We start from the raw sequence: 19837 nt of genomic DNA on the forward strand, positions 1-19837 counted from the left end.
AAAAAAGACTGTATGGTACAACGTGCAGCATGCGATATGCACCGCCTCCCCCCCCCCCATAACTACAGAAGCAGGAAAAGTTAGCAATACTTGCACAACCGATGACACACAATTATTCTTCTAGAACACACGGAGCATCCTCAGGAGATGTAGACTGTGTTGATGTGCATTGCTTGCTTTTCCTGCTTCTTTAGTAGTGGGAGAGCGAGCTATTTGGAAAATATTTAAAATGGTGAACTATTAGGTAGGCCAAAATCTTCAAAGCCCTTTCCAAATTGTTCCTGCAGGGAATCTAACCCGGGACAAAGTCAAAGTCAAAACGTTAATTTAAAGTAGGTAAAAAAATTACGCTTTTTGATAGTCGATTTGCATTTGTAAGATGATGATATACTATAGTGGAGATAGTTTTTACGCAAACTTAAAACTAAAGCTACGAGGGTTCCAAACGCACCCAGTCTGAGAAGAGCCCATAACAAACTCAGCCGGGTATTCTTTTTATATAGGGACCTCCCATTTATACCACTTCTAACGCCTGTTTCTATCCAACATTTGTCTTTGTTTCAGAGAGTATCGACAAATCTGGCGAAGATCCGATCGTGTCGGCCCTCCGACCATACGGCGCGCCCGACGAAGACGGGTACAGAACCACACCAGACATGTTCCAGAAATACTTCGGGAACTATTCAGGAAGTGCAGCAAGAGACACGACAGACGAAGTGTCTCTTTTCGACCACTTCATGAATCTAGAGCATAGTTACGACAATGATTCACAGAGGGTTACAATGGATGACACGAATACAGACACAAGAGACTTTGTGAATAATGACACAATAACTAATGACATTGAAAATGCAACGGTTGTGAGACCGAGTGTTCTAGAAGACGTTGTTACTAAGTTCCTAAGATTGATCGAAACTCAGCATTTGTTAGGTGAAAACTGTACAGCAGGAACCCATTTGAATTTAGGCGAGGGTGTGGTAGATAGATACGCTCAAGAAAGGTTTAGGATAGAAGCAGATGTCGCTGTGAACAGAGCGAATATGCTTACAAGGTTATGGAAATACGCTGGGCCTTCTGTCATGCATAACGAGTACTTACTACATGCAAGCGTATTTTCTATGGTGGAATTTGACGATGACGTGTTCGCGGCTGGGAACTGTTACGACCAATATCAGTACAAAGATTACCAGCTGTTTTGCCCGTTTGCGTATCGGCTGCCAGAAGGGCCGATATTGGCCAAGGACTTGGCGGTGGAGTACAAATATTTGAGCAACACGTCCGAGTGGTTCTACATCGCCCGCAAGAATGCCGAGCGCGTGATACGAAACCACAATCAGTTCAGACGAGGTGAGTGTAAAGCATAAGATGTAGCGTTTTTGATTTATTTAAACCATACTATTATGAATGAGAAAGGGTGTCTGCTTGTTACCTTTTCAAACCCATCCGCTTAAATCGGATAGATTGCATCCCGGAGAAGGACAATAAACTATCAAACTTTTCTCATAATTAAAGGTTTCCGACGTTCTTTTCATCCATAGTTTCATACTAATATGATAATTGCGAAAGTGTGTATGTCCATGGTTGTCTGTGTGTCTGTCTGTCTGCTACGTTTTCCCGGCCCATACGTTTAATCGATTCTGACATAGGCTACTTTTCATCCCGGAAAATCAAAGAGTTCCCACGGGATTTTTAAAAAAACCCAATTCCACGCAGACAAAATCGCGGGCATCGCTAGTTTTTATATAAAACATTACCTTCATTTATTGAAATCGGTGAAAATACATGAAATATACCTAATTGTTCAGAGTGCAATCAATAGTTACCACCCGTCTCTAAAGTGTCCAAACACAACGACGACTAATTGGATTGCCGGTTCGGTTCCCAACAAGTAATTAAACGTTCCTACTGAGACGTTAATGGAATTACACAATGATATCCTATCCCTGAATGTTACTACTTGATTGATAGTTACAGTTGAACAAAACGCTAGCAATAACTTAGCGTTATTGTTATACTACCTAAACACAATCCAATACCAATAACCATTTGCCTCATTTTGTAGTTTTAGTGATTTAGTACTTTTCAAATCCTCAATGTACAGCGTGCAAAACTCGGGTCAATGGCCCCACCTACGACGCGGCATTGACTTTTGTTGACCTCTAGCGTCAGTCAGATGTTTTATTTGCAACTAGCTGCCCCGGCGAACTTCTTACCGCCAGTCGATTCAAATTTTTTAAATTTTTCTCTCCTTTGAAGCCTTACTTGAAGCCTTTAAGGAATATTATACAAAAAGAAATAGCGAAATCGGTTCAGCTGTTCTCGAGATTTGCGATCAGCAACACATTTAGCGATTCATTTTTATATATAGATATATCGTGAACTTTTACAAAATGTAGGTTTTTTTTTTAAATTTTTCTTTCGTGTTTTTTTTTGTGGTGTTATCAATTATCAGTAAGCATCAGTAGGTAAGTACCTCTAACTTTTCGGAGTTATGTGTAGGACGAGACAGATCGAGATGGCAATTGGTGAGGGAACGCCACGGATACCCGCGCAGCCTTCGCGCTAGCCCTGTGATATAGGCGGGTATAGGCGCCCCGTCCCTCCGCCTCATACCCCGTTTGCCGTCTCAACCTGTCGCAGACTTTAGATCCATGGCTGAAACCTGTCCTTTATCCAGGTTACAACACGTACACCTACAACGACACGGCCCACACGGAGAGAGAGTTCGACGAGATCCTGTCTGTGACGTACGAAGACGGGAAGTGGTCGAAGCCATACTACGACTGCGGCGGCGGCAACATATGGATGCTAACATACACCGTACCCTTCTTCGGTTACAGCAATGGCACTTATTTCTTCAAGTAAGTATCATTAATCTCTCTTTTGAAAGGAGCAACCGCCAAGTTTCTTGCTGGTTCTTCTCCGAACCAGTAGTGATAGATGCATTTGACGATTCAAAAGTACTTATTCTTAGTATCTTTGCGGTTTCCACGTCAGTTAACTGCCGAATCTTTCAAAAGCGTAAGCGGCAGAACTCAGTTTGCTAGCAAGAGTTTTTTTTTCAATAGAGATAGCGAGCAAACGAGCAGGCGGGTCACCTGATGCTAAGTGATTACCGCCGCCCATGAACATTTGCAGTACCAGAGGAACCGTTGATGCGTTGCCGGCCTTTTAAGAATTTGTTGGTCCGCCCCTTGAATAACCCCATGTTGTAATCTAGTGGGAACACCGCCGAAGGGAGTTGATTCCACAGTTGCATGTGAGTGGAAAAAAGGATCTGGCACAACAGGTGGTCGAAGTGCTCCAGAAACCCAGGTGGTGAGGGTGGAATTGATTGCGGTGGCGTGCGGTGCGGTTGTATAAAAAGGAGGGTGGAATAAGATCAAACAACTCTTCAGAACACTCTCCATTATAGAGGCGCTAGAGTAGAACACGCAAAGAGGGCTTACGTCTCTGCGGTGTTCCAGGCTTTCCAACGAGCCGGTTAGTTTGGGATCGTCCACAAGTCGAACAGCCCGCCTTTGGATCCGATCGAATGGAAGGAGTTGATATATGGGTGCCGCATTGAAGATTCGCGTCTAAGGATTGTGTATGACGCGCTTAACTTTCTTAGTGGAAAGACTTTGATGATGTTTTAATGGCACCGGTTAGCCGAAAACATTATATATAAGGTACCTTATCATCAAGATCCTTCAAAGTCAAAGTCAAAGTCAAATGATTTATTTAAAATCTTCTTCTTCTTCTTCTTCTTATATATATAAAAGGGAAAGGTGACTGACTGACTGACTGACTGACTGATCTATCAACGCACAGCTCAAACTACTGGACGGATCGGGCTGAAATTTGGCATGCAGATAGCTATTATGACGTAGGCATCCGCTAAGAAAGGATTTTTGAAAATTCAACTCCTAAGGGGGTGAAATAGGGTTTTGAAATTTTGTAGTCCACGCGGACGAAGTCGCGAGCATAAGCTAGTATGTAATAAATTACTCTTATTGATGGTCTGGTATGGTGTTAGATTTGTAAGATATAGTGGTGATAATTACCTTCACCTTTCTACTTCGTACCGCAAGGCATCGCCAAGGTCTGCGCCCATATACGTAGTCGAAATTCCACTCGTTTTTAATTCGAACCGCTAGGATAGGGAATACCTTTACAGCATCAATTTTCCCCTCCAATTTTATTACAGGTGCCTTTTAGTCAAGAGTGAATAGGCATCTTCTAGGCAAGCGCGTTCCATCTTAGACTGCATCATCACTTGCCAGCAGGTCTGATTGCAGTCAAGCGCCTAGTCTATAAAAAAACCGGCTAAGTGCGAGTCAGGCTCGCGAAATGAGGGTTTGTACTACAGTCGTATTTTTTCGACATTTTGCAGGATAATTCAAAAACTAAGATACATAAAAATAAATAAAAATCTGTTTTAGAATGCACAGGTGAAGCCCTTTCATATGATACCCCACATGATATAGTTATCTTACTTCGAAAATTGAAAATACTAATTATTAGTTCATGACCACAATTTAATTTTTTTTGTGTGATGTAACCACAAATTCACGGTTTCAGATTTTCCCCCTAATATCTGCTATAAGACCTACCTACCTACCTGTCAAATTTCATGATTCTAGGTCAACGGGAAGTACCCTGTAGGTTTCTTGACAGACCGACAGACAGACAGACAACAAAGTGATCCTATAAGGGTTCCGTTTTTCCTTTTGAGGTACAGAACACTAAAAAAGAAGAATTGCACAAAATGTAGGTAAATCTACTGACCCGGAAGAATTTATGCATCAGTAAAGAAACATTTTATCTCTTTTGTCTCCTAAACAGTCATGCCGGCACGCTGAATCGTCTATAGAAAAATATAATCAACTAAAATATGGCGTCGTCCATTCCATAGACAAAATAACTCTTTTGTAGTAAAAATGTTATTCGATAAAAAATGTCTTCAGCAAAAATGCCGAATATTGTACGGTAAACAAACGACTATTGTGACGAGTTTCTTTATCGTAGGAATTTTACCCTTTTTGTAAATAAATTATTTAGTTGTGACCTTGAATAACTAATATCTGAACACTGGACGGAAATATCAAAGATTCTTCATCATTATCATTATCAACCGATGGATGTCCACTGCTGGACATAGATCTCTTGTAAGGACTTCTACACGCCACGGTTTTGCGCCGCCTGTTTTCAACGGCTCCCGGCTGCGGCTCAAGATTCTTTATTTGCAGAAACATTTTTACAATGAGATGTGATTCGATAAAAAATACCTACCGTCTGGTAGAAATGTTTCACCTCGTCATCTGTCCATCTAGTGCCCCCCCCCCCCCCTTGTGGGTTATCTTGTAGTAGGTACAACTCGTCGGAAATATCTGAGCACCTCGCTGGAATGCGCTTCCCTTCGCGCTTTCCCGTTGCTCGCGACGTCACTAAGACAGGTTCTCAGATATTTCCGACGCGTTGTATACGATTCCTTTTTTCTTTTTAATCACTATAGGCGCACGGTTGACCACGATCACACCTGATGGGAAGTGATGATGTGGTCTAAGATGAGACGCGTTTGACCAGAAGGTACCTATTTATTCTATTTTTAAAGACTTTGATGTATTTTGTCTGCGCAGCTCTACAATCTATGGCTCTATTTGACTTGGCGATCAATAAAAATAAAGATTCGGGCATAGATAGTGCCGGTTGAAGGAAATGGATTATTTGGGTATGTGATAACAGTCACTGGCCCTGCCATCGGTCGCCGGCCAAATGTGATTGAATTAAAACAGCGTATTCTAAAAAAAAACCGGCCAAGTGCGAGTCAGACTTGCGCACTGAGGGTTCCGTACTACAAAATACAAAATTTTGGTCCCGGCAGAATACCAGCGCTCAGGTTTTATTCTTAAAACCTGCAGCATTAATGCTGAGCTGGGGCCATTTCATCTTGTGCCAAGTGGGTGCAAGAACTAATTTTAGATTAAATTAATTATTAAATACTTCTTATTATCTACTAACTACTACCTACTAACCATTAATTTTAAGTTTGTTTGTACCTACCTTAGGCATAAGATGAATAAACTAGTTTTCTTTCTTTCTTCTTTCTTTCAATCGTATTTTAAAATAAATAAAAATCTGTTTTACAACGTACAAGTAAAGCCCTTTCATAATATGATACCCCATTTGGTATAGTGATCTTACTTTGAAAGTTGAAAATAGCAATATTTGTTCATGAACACATTTTAATTTTTTTCTTGTGATGTAACCACAAATTCATGGTTTTCAGATTTTTCCCCTTATGTCTGCTATAAGACCTACCTACCTGCCACATTTCATAATTTTAGGTCAACGGGAAGTACCCTGTAGGTTTCTTGACAGACAGACAAACAACAAAGTGATCCTATAAGGGTTCCGTTTTTCCTTTTGAGGTACGGAACTCTAAAAATCAAAGAGTTTCCACGGGATTTAAAAAACCTAAATCCACGCGGATGAAGCCTAGCATGATCTAGTTTTTGATTTTACTGTGCACTGATTGGCTATTGATAAAATAGTATTTCAATTCATTAATCTATATCCCTTCAAACACTAAATCAGTTAGTGCAGTTGACTGGGTGTCTAACTCGGAATGATATTTCCAGCTGTGAAGCTAATAATTTAGCTAGATAACAGCGCAACTGAATCTCAGCCTCAGCGGAAGGAATTTGCATAATCTGTCACAAATACAGACCGTTGGCATAGATTTAGGCTAATTGAGCTGTGGTACAAGTGACAAGCTTTAATTTAATCTAATTTATGCATAGGAAGTGACATAGCTACCTTTAAAAGGTTCATTTTTTTAGTCTTGAAATTAAGTATTTTTTGTAAATATTTTTTTGAAGACATAGTGCAAAAAAATTTTTACTAGCTTTTTAATAGCCTCATCTGGTGACAGAAGGGCTGGCTCATTTTTGCGCAACGGATCAGCCTGACTGTCCAGCGCGGAATTAAAAAAAATACAAAGTAAAAACAAAAAATAATGTAACAAAAGATTTAAAAATTCACATTTGAAAATGACGCCATATAGCTGTGATATTGAATTTTTTCAAAAAAATTGTAGCTAGTGTCACTCGGGATGATGTAACAGGATTCTAATGATACCCCATATATCCAAATATATTAAGGCATTTGCTATGATGGAATAAAGAAATTCACATACATTCATGAACTCTGAAAACATTACTTTCCTTTTTTTAGGTCGTCATGTAAAAAGGCTATCGCCTCAGTAACTAATTAAACGCCACCGCTCATGTGTTAGACCGCGGAAAACGGAAACAACAATTATCGCTGTAGCCATGTTGTAGTTATGAACAAACGACAGACGCAGCGATAACCTCGACATCTGCATCATTCAGCGCTTAGTCGCTTATACCTGATTCCCACGGTGCGTGATGCTACGAATTATCACGCACGGCCGACGACTACGGACAGCCCCGCTCCGGCCTAAAAGCTCGGACGGCGATGACGACGTGCACCGTCTGTTGTAGCACAGTGCTACAACGGACGATACTCTTTCTACGGTGCGTCGTCGTCATTGCGGCCTGCGGGGTGATTCGCTAATACATTGAATGATAGCCACCGATCTCATTGGACATTGATTGGTCCCATATATTGCTGTTTCACTGAATGATATAAAAATAGTTTTTCGCAGAAAACCTTCAATAGATAGTACTAATATTATAAATGCGAAAGTGTGTTTGTCTATCTGTCTGCTAGCTTTTCACGGCCCATCCGTTTAACCGATTTTGACGAAATGTGGTACAGAGATAGCTTGCAACCCGGGGAAGGACATAGGCTACTTTTTATCCTGGAAAATCCCGGATTTTTGAAAACCTAAACCCAGGCGGAAGAAGTCGCGGGCATCATCTAGTTAAAAATAATATAAAATAGTTAAAAAAAAAAAAAAAAAAAATTGATTTTGAAACTCGGTGGCTATCATTTAGCGTTGAACACCGAGTTAGCGAATAATCCTGCTGGTCTGCATTCGTCTGCAATATCACGCACCGTGGGAAGCCGGTATTACGCAGCTCGAGTCGTTTCATATTAGCCCGCTCGATGTAAGATTTGCACTTTACGCTCGGTTTACATTCATCATCATCATCATCGTTGTCGACCTATAGTCATCCACTGACCTACTTAGACCTTTGAAGTATGAAGTACCCTGGCCTCAAACATATTTTATACCAGCTTATACTCGCGACTTCATCCGCGTGGACTACACAAATTTCGAACCCCTATTTTACCCCCTTATAGGTTGAATTGACAAAAATTATTTCTTTGCGGATGTCTACGTCATATTAGCTATCTGCATGCATCCCGATCCATCCAGTAGTTTGAGCTGTGCGTTGATAGATCAGTCAGTCAGGACTTTGAATTTTATATATATAGATATATAATCTACAATAGATTACTAAATGATACCCGCGACTTCGTCCGCGTGGATTTAGGTTTTTAAAAATCCCGTGGGAACTCTTTGATTTTACGGGATAAAAATTCCCCGGGATGCGAGCTATCTCTGTAGCAAATTTCGTCAAAATTCGGTTTAACAGATGGACCGTGAAAGGCTAACAGACAGACACATTTTCGCATTTATTATATTAGTATATGGATCTCCTATCAATCATTATTTAACTTTTCTGTATAAACTTTACATTTTTAACTTTGTATATCGATTTGTTTGTATACCTACCAATATTTGATTGACATGCCGCTAGATATTTCCAATCAACAGTCAAATATTTACAGCAATATATGTAATATTTGATTTACCCTAAGGTCACAGGTGTATTTTTATGAAAACCCCGGCTAAAACCTGGATTTATTAGCTATTGGTAAATAAGTGGGTATATTACAAAAACAAATTAAAATTTTATCATGCTCTAAGTCTGTTCGTGTTCGTGTTCTCTGCTACGCACCAATAATTTTAGTAAAAACTAGCTTATGCTCGCGACTTCGTCCGCGTCGACTACATAAATTACAAACCCCTATTTCACCCCCTTAGGGATTGAATTTTCAAAAATCTTTAATTAGCGGATGCCTTCATCTTAATAGCTATCTGCATGCCAAATTTTAGCCCGATCCATCCAGTAGTTGGAGCTATGCGTTGATAGATCAGTCAGTCAGTCTCAACCAGTCAGTCAGTCACCTTTTCCTTTTATATATTTAGACTAACTGATGCCCGCGACTTCGTCCGCGAAGATTTAGGTTTTTAAGAATACCGTGGGCACTCTTTGATTTCCCGGGATAAAAGTAGCCTATGTCAGTCCCCGGGATGTAAGCTAACTCTGTACCAAACTCGGTTATTCCGTATTCAAAGGATGAATACGGAATAAGCCTTTGGAAAAAAATCGCATTTTAATTAACTCGTAAGTACCTAAGTAATTGTACATCATAATGACAAGATGAATGATTGGTGTTTGTTCTACAGAGGCACCAGCGGCATCGACATAGACCTGCGAAGGGTGGACATCGACCAGTGCCCTCTGAAGCCAGGGTCTATGCAGCTGAACATCTTCGCCGGTACCGACAAGTGCAAGAAGAAAACCACAGAGGTAAGTTGAGCAGTTCATAGAGACATAAAGGCAATGCTATGAATTAGGTTTCTCATGCCTTAAACGAATAAGTTTAACTTCTCAAAATAATTGTCATTTATCTATTCTATTTATCTATAAATTTTGACAATTTATGTATGTATTGCGAAATAAATTATATTTATCTATCACTAGCTTATGCTCTCAACTTGATCCGCGTGGACCACAAAAAATTTAAACCCGTTTTATTCCCTTAGGGGTGAAATTTTCGAAAATCCTTTCTTAGCAGACGTTTACGTCATAATAGTTATCTGCATGCTATACAGCCCGATCCGTTCAGTAGTTTTTGCTGTGCTTTGCTAGATCAGTCAGTCAGCTTTTCCTACCTAAACAGGAACATTTAAGATACCTAGTCTAGAGTCTAGACTCTAGTACCTACCTTGTAACACCTAGCTATCAATCGATAAATAATAAATTTCAACGGAACGCCTTCCGCGAACCGATATGTTGGGGAAACTTCGGAGAAAATCCAGCCCAAACTAAAATCTAGGTCAAAGCTTTCTCTTGAACGGCGCTTCTGAGAATAACAAGCGATACAAAAGCCATCAGTACAGCTGTGGTAGCCTAGTGGTTAGGACGTCCGCCTTCCAATCGGAGGTCATAGTCTACCACGCTGGCCAAGTGCGGATTGGCAGACTTCCCACACCTTTGAGAACATTATGGAGAACTCTCAGGCATGCAGGTTTCCTCACGATGTTTTCCTTCGCCGTTAAAGCAAGTGATATTTTAATTACTTAAAAACGCACATAACTCCGAAAAGTTAGAGGTGCGTGCCCGGGATCGAACCCCCGATCTCCCGAATACGAAGGAGATTCAACTCTTTGCCACTATGGATAACGAAATGGTTTATTATGGGTCTCGACGACCGGAAAAATACCTCGGCAACTACCTACTGAGTATTTCGTGGGATAAATGTATGTTGTGAAATTGTTACTCTTTTTTTTTTTAATAACGCTTTGTGACGATACATAAGGGTTCATGCCCAAATATTTGAATAAAAAAAGGTTTAAGTACAAAATTGTATCCAACAATTTTTTGTAAAAAAAATTGCTTTGAAATCGCTTCATAAAATCAGTTTGAATATCTTGCAGTATAAAATAGAGAGAGCCAGCGCGTGCCACACCTTTGTTATTTTATAAAAGCTGAAAGTTTCTCTGCGTATTGTCCCCAACACAGGGACGAACGATCTACGACTATGAAGTTTGTATCATGGTGGCTTTGGGAGATAACAGGTAATAAAGCTGTAAAAAAAAATTACGTCAAAGTACAAAGTGTAATCCTCCATACTAAAATTATAAATGGGAAAGTGTGTCTGTCTGTCTGTCTATCTGTCTGTCTGCTCGACTTTCACGGCCCATCCGTTCAACCGATTTTGTAGAAAGGTACAGCGATAGCTTGCATCCCGGGGAAGGACATATGCTACTTTTTATCCCGGAAAATCAAAGGGTTTCTCACGGGATTTTTCAAAATCTAAATCCAATCTAAATCTAAAAAAAAAAAACCTTGCCAGACACGTGTCGTGGCAACCCCGCCAGACAGACGGGAAAGGGGAATATAAACTTGGTTAATATCTTTTAAAAAAACAAAAAATAAAAATAAAAAAACATCCCAAGTGTCGGCCCATTATTGAGCACAGGTTTTTTGACGGATTTCCTAAAAGGGTCTAGGACATATTTCACCACGTTGATTAAGTTGAAATCCCTACAGAGACCTAGAGAAAAAACCCGGCCTAGTGCGAGTCAGGCTCACGCACCGAGGGTTCCGTACTACAGTCGTATTTTTCGAAATTTTACAGGATAATTCAAATAATATGACGCATAAAATAAAAATCTGTTTGAGAATGCCAGGTGAAGTTATTGTCATCACTTGATATAGTTATCTTACTTAGAAAATTGAAAATACTAATTATTAGTTCATGACCACAATTTAATTTTTTTACGTGGTGTAACCACAAATTCACGGTTTTCGGATTTTTCTCCAAATTTCAGCTATAAGATCTACCTACCTGCCTAATTTCATGATTCTAAGTCAACGGGAAGTACCCTGTAGGTTTCTTGACAGACCGACAGACAGACAGACAAAGTGATCCTATAAGAGTTCCGTTTTTCCTTTTAAGGTACGGAACCCTAAAAATACACAAAACATTTTAGTTGAAAATAAAAGACTGTAGCCTACATTAAATGCGAAAATGTCTATACAAAACCTCGTCTATCGGGAATTTTATTTGGGCGGCGAAAAATTGCCTCCTGTAACAGATGTTAGCCGAGACGAAACTCTCTTTACTTTTAAGAGGGCAATCGATAACGCTGCTTCAGGTCTTCGGAATTGGGCCCGTTTTTGTGAAGAGTCCCTCAGGAGCTGAGTCTTCCTTTAATTAAAATGAAAATGTTGGGGAATTTATTTTTAACAGCGAAAAAACAAAGATGATCTCAGATCAGACAAAAGCGTACAACCCAATGATATTGTATCCTAGATATTATATCACTACCTATATTATGTATGCGAAAGTATGTTTGTTTGTTAGTTCGACGGTTTGTCTTTCAATCACTTTACTACGGAGCAATGGTCGATGTGACTTTTTGCATGTAGTTAATAAAAAAATTACAAAAAAAAAAAAAACCGACTTCGTTACATAAACACTAAAAATTGAAAAATAATTTAATTTATTATCGAATATATTATGTATATATGCACCGGCACCAAAAAGTATTATTATGGAACTATATTAACTCTTGTATACATAATATATTCGATAATAAATTAAATTATTTTTCAATTTTTAGTGTTTATGTAACGAAGTCGGTTTTTATTTTTTTTTGTAAAAAAATTTATTTCACAATTTTTATCCGTATAGATCCAATATCCGTTGAGGAGTTCCAGTATCTATCTTCGAAGATGTTCATCAGATCTTCACCAAATTGAAATGGGACCAACTTTGAAGTATACCCTTTTAAACAAAAAAAGAATTTTCAAAATCGGTCCAGGCGTTTTTGAGTAATCGGGGAACATACATAAAAAAAAAAATAAAAAAAATCCAACGAATTGAGAACCTCCTCCTTTTTTGAAGTCGGTTAAAAACGAGAGAGACAAAAAGTAAAAGCAATAAAAAGTAGCCAAACTTTTTATCGCGAAAAACCAAAGAATTCAAGAAGAAAACAAAATTAAAAGGAAAGCTTGTAAGTTTCTTCACTGACATAATATTGTTAAAACAATAAAGTAATAGTTCGTCTAACAATAATTATTAACGTTCAGATTCTGCTAGCTTTTCACGGCCCATCCGTTCAACCGATTTTGATGTTTAGTACAGAGATAGCTTACATCTCGGGACATGACATAAGATATTTTTAATCCCGGAAAATCGAAGAGTTCTCACGGGATTTTCAAAAACCTAAACGCAAATGAAGTCGCGGGCATCATCTAGTTTTACTCTAATTTTGTTGCATACTAAAAAAATCGATATAACGATTATCCAAAATTCAAATAATTTATTCAATTTTTTTTTATGGTCGGTTGTTGGATTTGTAAGACATAGTGGTGATTTTTATTACTACGAGGGTTCCAAACGCGCCCAGGTCTTAGAAGAGCCGGGTAACGTCCGTCACCATCCGATATGTGATGTCACCTCACTAGAAAATTATCAACTCCACCCGTCGCAAAAAGGGAATGTCCCGCAAATTGCTAATGCGCGTGACCGCCATTTTAGTGACGTCAGCACTAGACTGAAGTTTCGAGCTGATAGTAAATTTTTCTTGGATGAATGATTATATTTTTATTTCGGCTGACGTTAAAATTACGTCATTTTGATGTTAATGAGACATGGTTCCAGCGCAATAGCAATTTGCGGGACTTATACCTCAAACATTAAACACTCGATACGTGCGGTCCTATAACTAGAATAATAGGTGTAGCACAGGTGGCACAGGTGCGGGTTACGATGTGTATTACTGACTGACCCATCCGCACGTGCCGATAACAACGATAGATAGATAGAAATACTTTATTGCACACAAAAATATTACATAACTATTACAAAAAACTAAAACTAAAAAATAATTGTATGTAAACGATCTATTGTGCTGACCGGCCTGAGCCCTAGCCGAATACCACTGTTAAACCTACTGACATTTCTATGAAAATCTTCGCACCTTCCGCCTCTGGAAGGTGCGAAAGTCATTTGTGGGAATGAGTGTAATATTTTATAATAAAATTCCACAACCAATTTTAGACTTGTCTTTACACAAGTTTAAAAAATGTGTTAAAAGTATGCTCCTAAAAAAAGCATATTATACAGTCGCAGACTTGGATTTGACTCGCTCCAGCAATGCACGGGGCTGCAATGGCTTGTATAGAACGGTATAATAACATTGTAAATTGAAAAATTAAGAAGAGCAACCGCCGAGTTTCTTGCTGGTTCTTCTCGGTAGGAACGGCATTCCGAACCAGTGGTAAATTAAAACTACCTGACTATTCATAAGCACTTTTAAAAAGTTTACATGAATAAAAAACATTCTATTCTATTCTATTCTTTGAAAGCCCGTGACTTTATACTGAATCTCCAACTCCAACTTTTCGGAGTTATGTGCGTTTTAAGCAGTTTTTAGTGGGCCACCTATGAGAATTGAGATAATGAAACTAGGTTAGAGAGATTACAAGGATTAGAAAGTGTGTTAGAACTTATAGAATGTGTAGAATATAAGAAAATAGTAATTAAGTATAAACGTTAAAAAAAAATTGTAACATTATATTATAGTAGTTAATTTAGTTTTTTTAACATATTTATTAATTTTACGATATACTGTATGGAATCTTTACTTAATTGTTATCCCCTTCTTAACTCTGATATCTGTACGGAATTTGCATACAGTGTTTACTTTTAAATGATTTAACATAGTTGTGCATGATAGACAAATCTATGTATTTATTATAGTTAGTAACTTTTATGTTAAAATCGCTAGTAAACCATTGAATAAAAAAATAAAAATAAACTAAAATTACAAGATATCCCTTTCTGCATGATCTGGAGGTAAAAGTGACGATGCAGTCTAATATGGTGTGGCAGTTTTTATTACACCCATATCCCTTATCTGCGTGTGTGTGAGAGGAAAGAGAGTCCATAAGTGGGTGTTGATTAAATACATATGTCTCTAATCTAAAAGCTGCTCTCTAAAAAAGCTGTGATAGCCTAGTGGTTAGCACGTCCGCCTTCTAATCGGAGGTCATCCAATCTCCCTGGCGCAGTGGTGAGCGCTGTGGTCTTAATAGTAGGAGGTCCCGGGTTCGATTCCTGGCAGGGGTTTGGAATTTTATAATTTCTAAATTTCTGGTCTGGTCTGGTGGGAGGCTTCGGCCGTGGCTAGTTACCACCCTACCGGCAAAGCCGTGCCGCCAAGCGATTTAGCGTTCCGGTACGATGCCGTGTAGAAACCAAAGGGGTATGGGTTTAATAAAAACTGCCATACCCCTTCCAGGTTAGCCCGCTATCATCTTAGACTGCATCATCACTTACCACCAGGTGAGATTGCAGTCAAGGGCTAACTTGTATCTGAATAAAAAAAAAAAAAAGGTCGGGGTTTCGATCCCGGGCACGCACCTCTAACTTTTCGGAGTTATGTGCGTTTCAATTAATTAAATATCACTTGCTTTAACAGTGAAGGAAAACATCGTGAGGAAACCTGCGTACCTGAGAGTTCTCCATAATGTTCTCAAAGGTGTGTGAAGTCTACTAATCCACACATGGCCAGCGTAGACTTATGATGGCCAAAACCTTTCTCACTCTGAGAGGAGACCCGTGCTCTGTAGTGAGCCGGTGATGGGTTGATCATGATGAATCCCTATAGTAACTTCCGCAATTGCTTGTTTGTGGACTTTACATGAGCATCGTCTTAGAAACAAAATTAGAGTAATTTATGACTAAGCACATCTGCCCGAAGTGAGAAGTCTAATTGGACGATTTAAACTGAGCACATGCTCCGTTTAGCGCTCTAGAGTCTAGACTACAGTAGAGTCTAGTCTAGAGGATCCTTAAGCCTAAGTTTAATTGCCGCGTCGACACTTATCTTGACTCCTAACTAATTTTGTTTGCGAGTGTAGACGTAGACATACAAATATGCTCCTTTCCTATGTCTTGACTTGCTTATGCTCGCCACTTTCGTCCGCGTGGACTACACAAAATTCAAACCCCTATTTCACCCCCTTAGGGGTTGAATTTTCAAAAATCCCTCCTTACCTACGTCATAATAGCTATCTGCATGCCAAATAGCTCAACCGGTATAGGAGTGGACTGAAAACCGAAAGGTCGACGGTTCAAACCCCGCCCGTTGCACTATTGTCGTACCTACTCCTAGCACAAGCCTGACGCTTAATTGGAGAGGAAAACGGAATATTAGTCATTTAATATGGCTAATATTCTTTAAAAAAAAAAAAAATTCAGCCCGATCCGTCAAGTAGTTTGAGCTGTGCTTTGATAGATCAGTCAATCCTTTAATATATTTAGATAAATCTAGGGATGTTGGAACAACCATTTTTAGGGTTCGTTTAAAAAATACTAGAAAATTGTAGTCTACAGACTAATGGTATTACTTGCACCCACATAACTCGGTTTCTATGGTACACTCGAACAGCAATACGTCTCGTAATTTTATTGCACAGTCGACGCGACTTAAATAATATGCAAATATTCGTGCCTTTTGGTGTGGAGACCTTGTGGCCCGGGGGCCCGGGGGCTCGAGCTCTTTTTGAAGAAATTGCGAAAAGAGTTATCGAGTCAACCGGGGACCCGAGAGCTGGCAGCTACCTTGGCCAAAGAATCAGTTTGGCCATCCAAAGGGGTAATGCTGCCAGCATCTTGGGTACAATGCCTCGCTGCGGTGGTCTCGATGAGGTTTTAGATTTAATTTAATTTATTTTAGTTTTAATTTAATGTTGTTTTTTTAGATTTAAGTTTATTAATAGTTTATTTGTTATCCATTTATAAATAAACATATAAATACCTAAAAATGGAAGGACAGAATTTAAATAACACCGAGTACCAGAACTGTGCCATTTTCACGTGTAGCATATGTGAAAAATCACGAGAAAGGCTTTTTCATAGGAACACTTGCTTAGTTGCTACCTTACAAGTAGCTTGTCAAAAATTGATCCACTTTATTTTTAGGGTTCCGTATCTCAAAAGGAAAAAGGGAGCCTTATAGGATCACTTCGTTGTCTGTCTGTCAAGAAACCTACAGAGAGAACCTATTCATCATGAAATTCGGCAGGTAGGTTTGACGACCTCCCTGGCGCAGTGGTGAGCGCTGTGGTCTTAATAGTGGAAGGTCCCGGGTTCCATTCCTGGCAGGGGTTTGGAATTTTATAATTTCCAAATTTCTGGTCTGGTCTGGTGGGAGGCTTCGGCCGTGGCTAGTTACCACCCTACCAGCAAAGCCGTGCCGCCAAGCGATTTAGCGTTCCGGTACGATGCCGTGTAGAAACCAAAGGTGTATGGGTTTAATAAAAACTGCCATACCCCTTCCAGGTTAGCCCGCTATCATCTTAGACTGCATCATCACTTACCACCAGGTGAGAATGCAGTCAAGGGCTAACTTGTATCTGAATAAAAAAAAAAAAGGTAAGTAGTTCTTATACATTCTAAAACAGATTTTTATGAAGGTATAACAATTTTTGATTTATCGTGCAAAATGTCGAAAAAAACTACTGTAGTACGGAACCCTCGGTGCGCGAGTCTGACTCGCACTTGGCCAGTTTTTTTTGTACGCAGGGCCATTGACCCAAGCTAAAACGCTAAAGAGCGTGCTACCGAGAGCACTTGCGTATCTGCGTTTTAGAAAAAGCATGGTGCAAACGTTCACTACGTTGCCGGTTGCACTGTACAAAGCACTTACGATCGAAACTGCGACAATTGACTTCCAGTGATAACCCATCTTTAAACCAACTCTATTGATCTTGATCATAATAAAAGTGTATAATGTAAATAAAAGTTGTAAGTTGTAAGTTGTTGTAATGTAAAGAATGCATGGTTTTTCAGGCCAAAGGGAAACCCGTGCCCTCAAACGTACCACCCATTAAGTTATACGGTACCCCCTTAAAGAGGGTGGTTCAGGTCAAATACCTAGGGCATGTGGTGTCTTTTGACCTGAAAGACGATGCCGACATAGAGAGAGAACGCAGGGCATTGTCTATTAGAGCGAACATGATCGCTCGCAGGTTTGCTCGTTGTACTATTCCTGTAAAAGTAACGCTCTTTAGAGCTTATTGCACTTCTTTTTACACGAGTAGCCTGTGGGTGGACTACACGCAGAAACAGTACAATGCCCTGCGTGTTCAGTACAATAATGCATTCAGGATGCTAATGGGTCTGCCTCGTTACTGCAGCGCGTCGGGTATGTTCGCGGATGCGCCTGTGGATTGTTTTTACACTACCATGCGTAAACGGTGCACATCCCTGGTGCGCAGGGTACGGGCTAGCCCCAATGGCATCCTGAGGGCATTTGCTGACAGGTTTGATTGTCAGTACCTGAACCATTGTCATATGGTGCACGCGCTGACTAATCAAGCCTGTCTTAGATATAGTATTAGGATTAGGTAAATAGTTCTAAGATTACTAACATTAGTTTTAAGGCGTGTGTACTAACAAATTATGATCGTGTTTTATGGTCGAATTAAAGGATTTTTATTTCGATTTATTTTATTTATTTTTATAATTCCTACTTAAATTAATGTAGCCAATTATTGTAAGTAGGAACATTGAAAAATCACTTTCCGTCAAAACTGACTGTGAAATCACTGTGAAAAAATAAATTAAATGAAAATATTTTATAAGTAGCAATAATATACCATCTCTACCGACTACCGAGTACCGACGGCTTTCTAGCAAAGCCCCGCGTTTTGTAAGGATTTTAAAATCAGGTTATGCTCGCACGGTTTTACCATAAATTAATGCAAAAAACCGGCCAAGTGCGAATCAGACTCGCGCACTGAGGGTTCCCTAGTACAATCGTATTTTATCGACATTTTGCACGATTAAATCAAAAACTACTGTCTAATACTTCAAGGAATATTATAAAAAAATAATTAGCGAAATCGGTTCAGCTGTTCTCGAGATTTGCGATCAGCAACACATTTAGCGATTCATTAATATATATATATATATAGCTGTTCGTGCTGATTCACTGATTGACTGACTGACTCACTCATTGATCACCTCTCCTGAACATTTTTGTATGAAAAAAAAAAATTTGACTGATGGTTTCGTATAGAAGACAAAAATTCATTCGGAGAAAAAATACGGAGAGAGCTGATGATTGAGGATTTCGGAGACGGCTGAAGAGCACGCTTAAGGTATTGAAGATATGTGGGTGGTGCTCGAGCAAATGTCACTCGAAACGTCATTCAATTGCCAATGAGCTGAAAAAAAAATCAAAATGGTGGTCGTCGGTGTCTATCTCGGAGAGTATAAAAGATGGAAGAGTAGTTTCTTCACAAAAGATGATCAGGATCCAAAGGTCTACTCGATGAATAAAAAAAATTCAAGATGGCGGAATTTATTTTTCCATAGAAAATGCATGAAGAATAAGGTCCACATTTTGAAAAACCAACGCTGCATGCTCGCGGACCACTTCAGTGGTCCGCGCACCCAAGCACCCTACTAGTTTTTATATACAGAGACTAGCTTCCCTGGCGAACTTCGTTCCGCCTAACAGTCGATTAAATTTTTTTAAATTTTTCTCTCCGTAAGAACCATCCTCGTACTTCAAGGAATATTATAAAAAAAGAATTAGCAAAATCGGTTTAGCTGTTCTCGAGATTTGCGATGAGCAACACATTTAGTGATTTTTTTTTATATTTTAGATACTAGTAGTTTGGTTTTCATTTCTGAACTATGTGGTGAGCGGCTCTTAACATAATTACGTATTTCTTCTATTACTTCCATGGGAATTAAAATAGTAGTATATTGGGGCCGATTCTCTTGTACACAATCTCTAAACTAAACTAAATTAACAGGTCTAAATCTGGTGCTATCCTTTCCCGCAAGCAACATTATGAAAGGGATAGCAATAGATTTAGATGTGCCATTTTAGTTTAGTTTAGAGATTTTGTACAACTGAATTAGCCACAATGGCACCGATTCTAAGCACAACCTAATTTTGGAGTATTCGTACCCTCTTCTTACTATTGTAATATGAAAAGGACAGAAGCAGTTTGACATTTCTAAATTTAATTTTTAGATG

General features: G+C 39.2%; 1 protein-coding gene across 2 annotated transcripts in view; it reads left to right on the forward strand.

Moving 5' to 3' along the window:
* Positions 1 to 19837, forward strand: part of LOC117989048 (metabotropic glycine receptor) — a 281440-nt gene that overhangs the window by 241627 nt on the left and 19976 nt on the right. The window contains exons 2-4 of one of the 2 annotated variants that reach the window (XM_069505318.1): positions 569 to 1347; positions 2678 to 2861; positions 9449 to 9572. In XM_069505318.1, the coding sequence (XP_069361419.1) occupies positions 657 to 1347; positions 2678 to 2861; positions 9449 to 9572 (999 nt within the window). In that variant the 5' untranslated portion in view covers positions 569 to 656. Of the gene's footprint in view, positions 1 to 564; positions 1348 to 2677; positions 2862 to 9448; positions 9573 to 19837 lie in introns of both variants that reach the window. The other variant, XM_069505317.1, reaches the window with a different exon arrangement.

The sequence above is a fragment of the Maniola hyperantus genome, chromosome 2, assembly GCF_902806685.2.
Source record: "Maniola hyperantus chromosome 2, iAphHyp1.2, whole genome shotgun sequence".
Taxonomy (NCBI): Eukaryota; Metazoa; Arthropoda; class Insecta; order Lepidoptera; family Nymphalidae; genus Maniola; species Maniola hyperantus.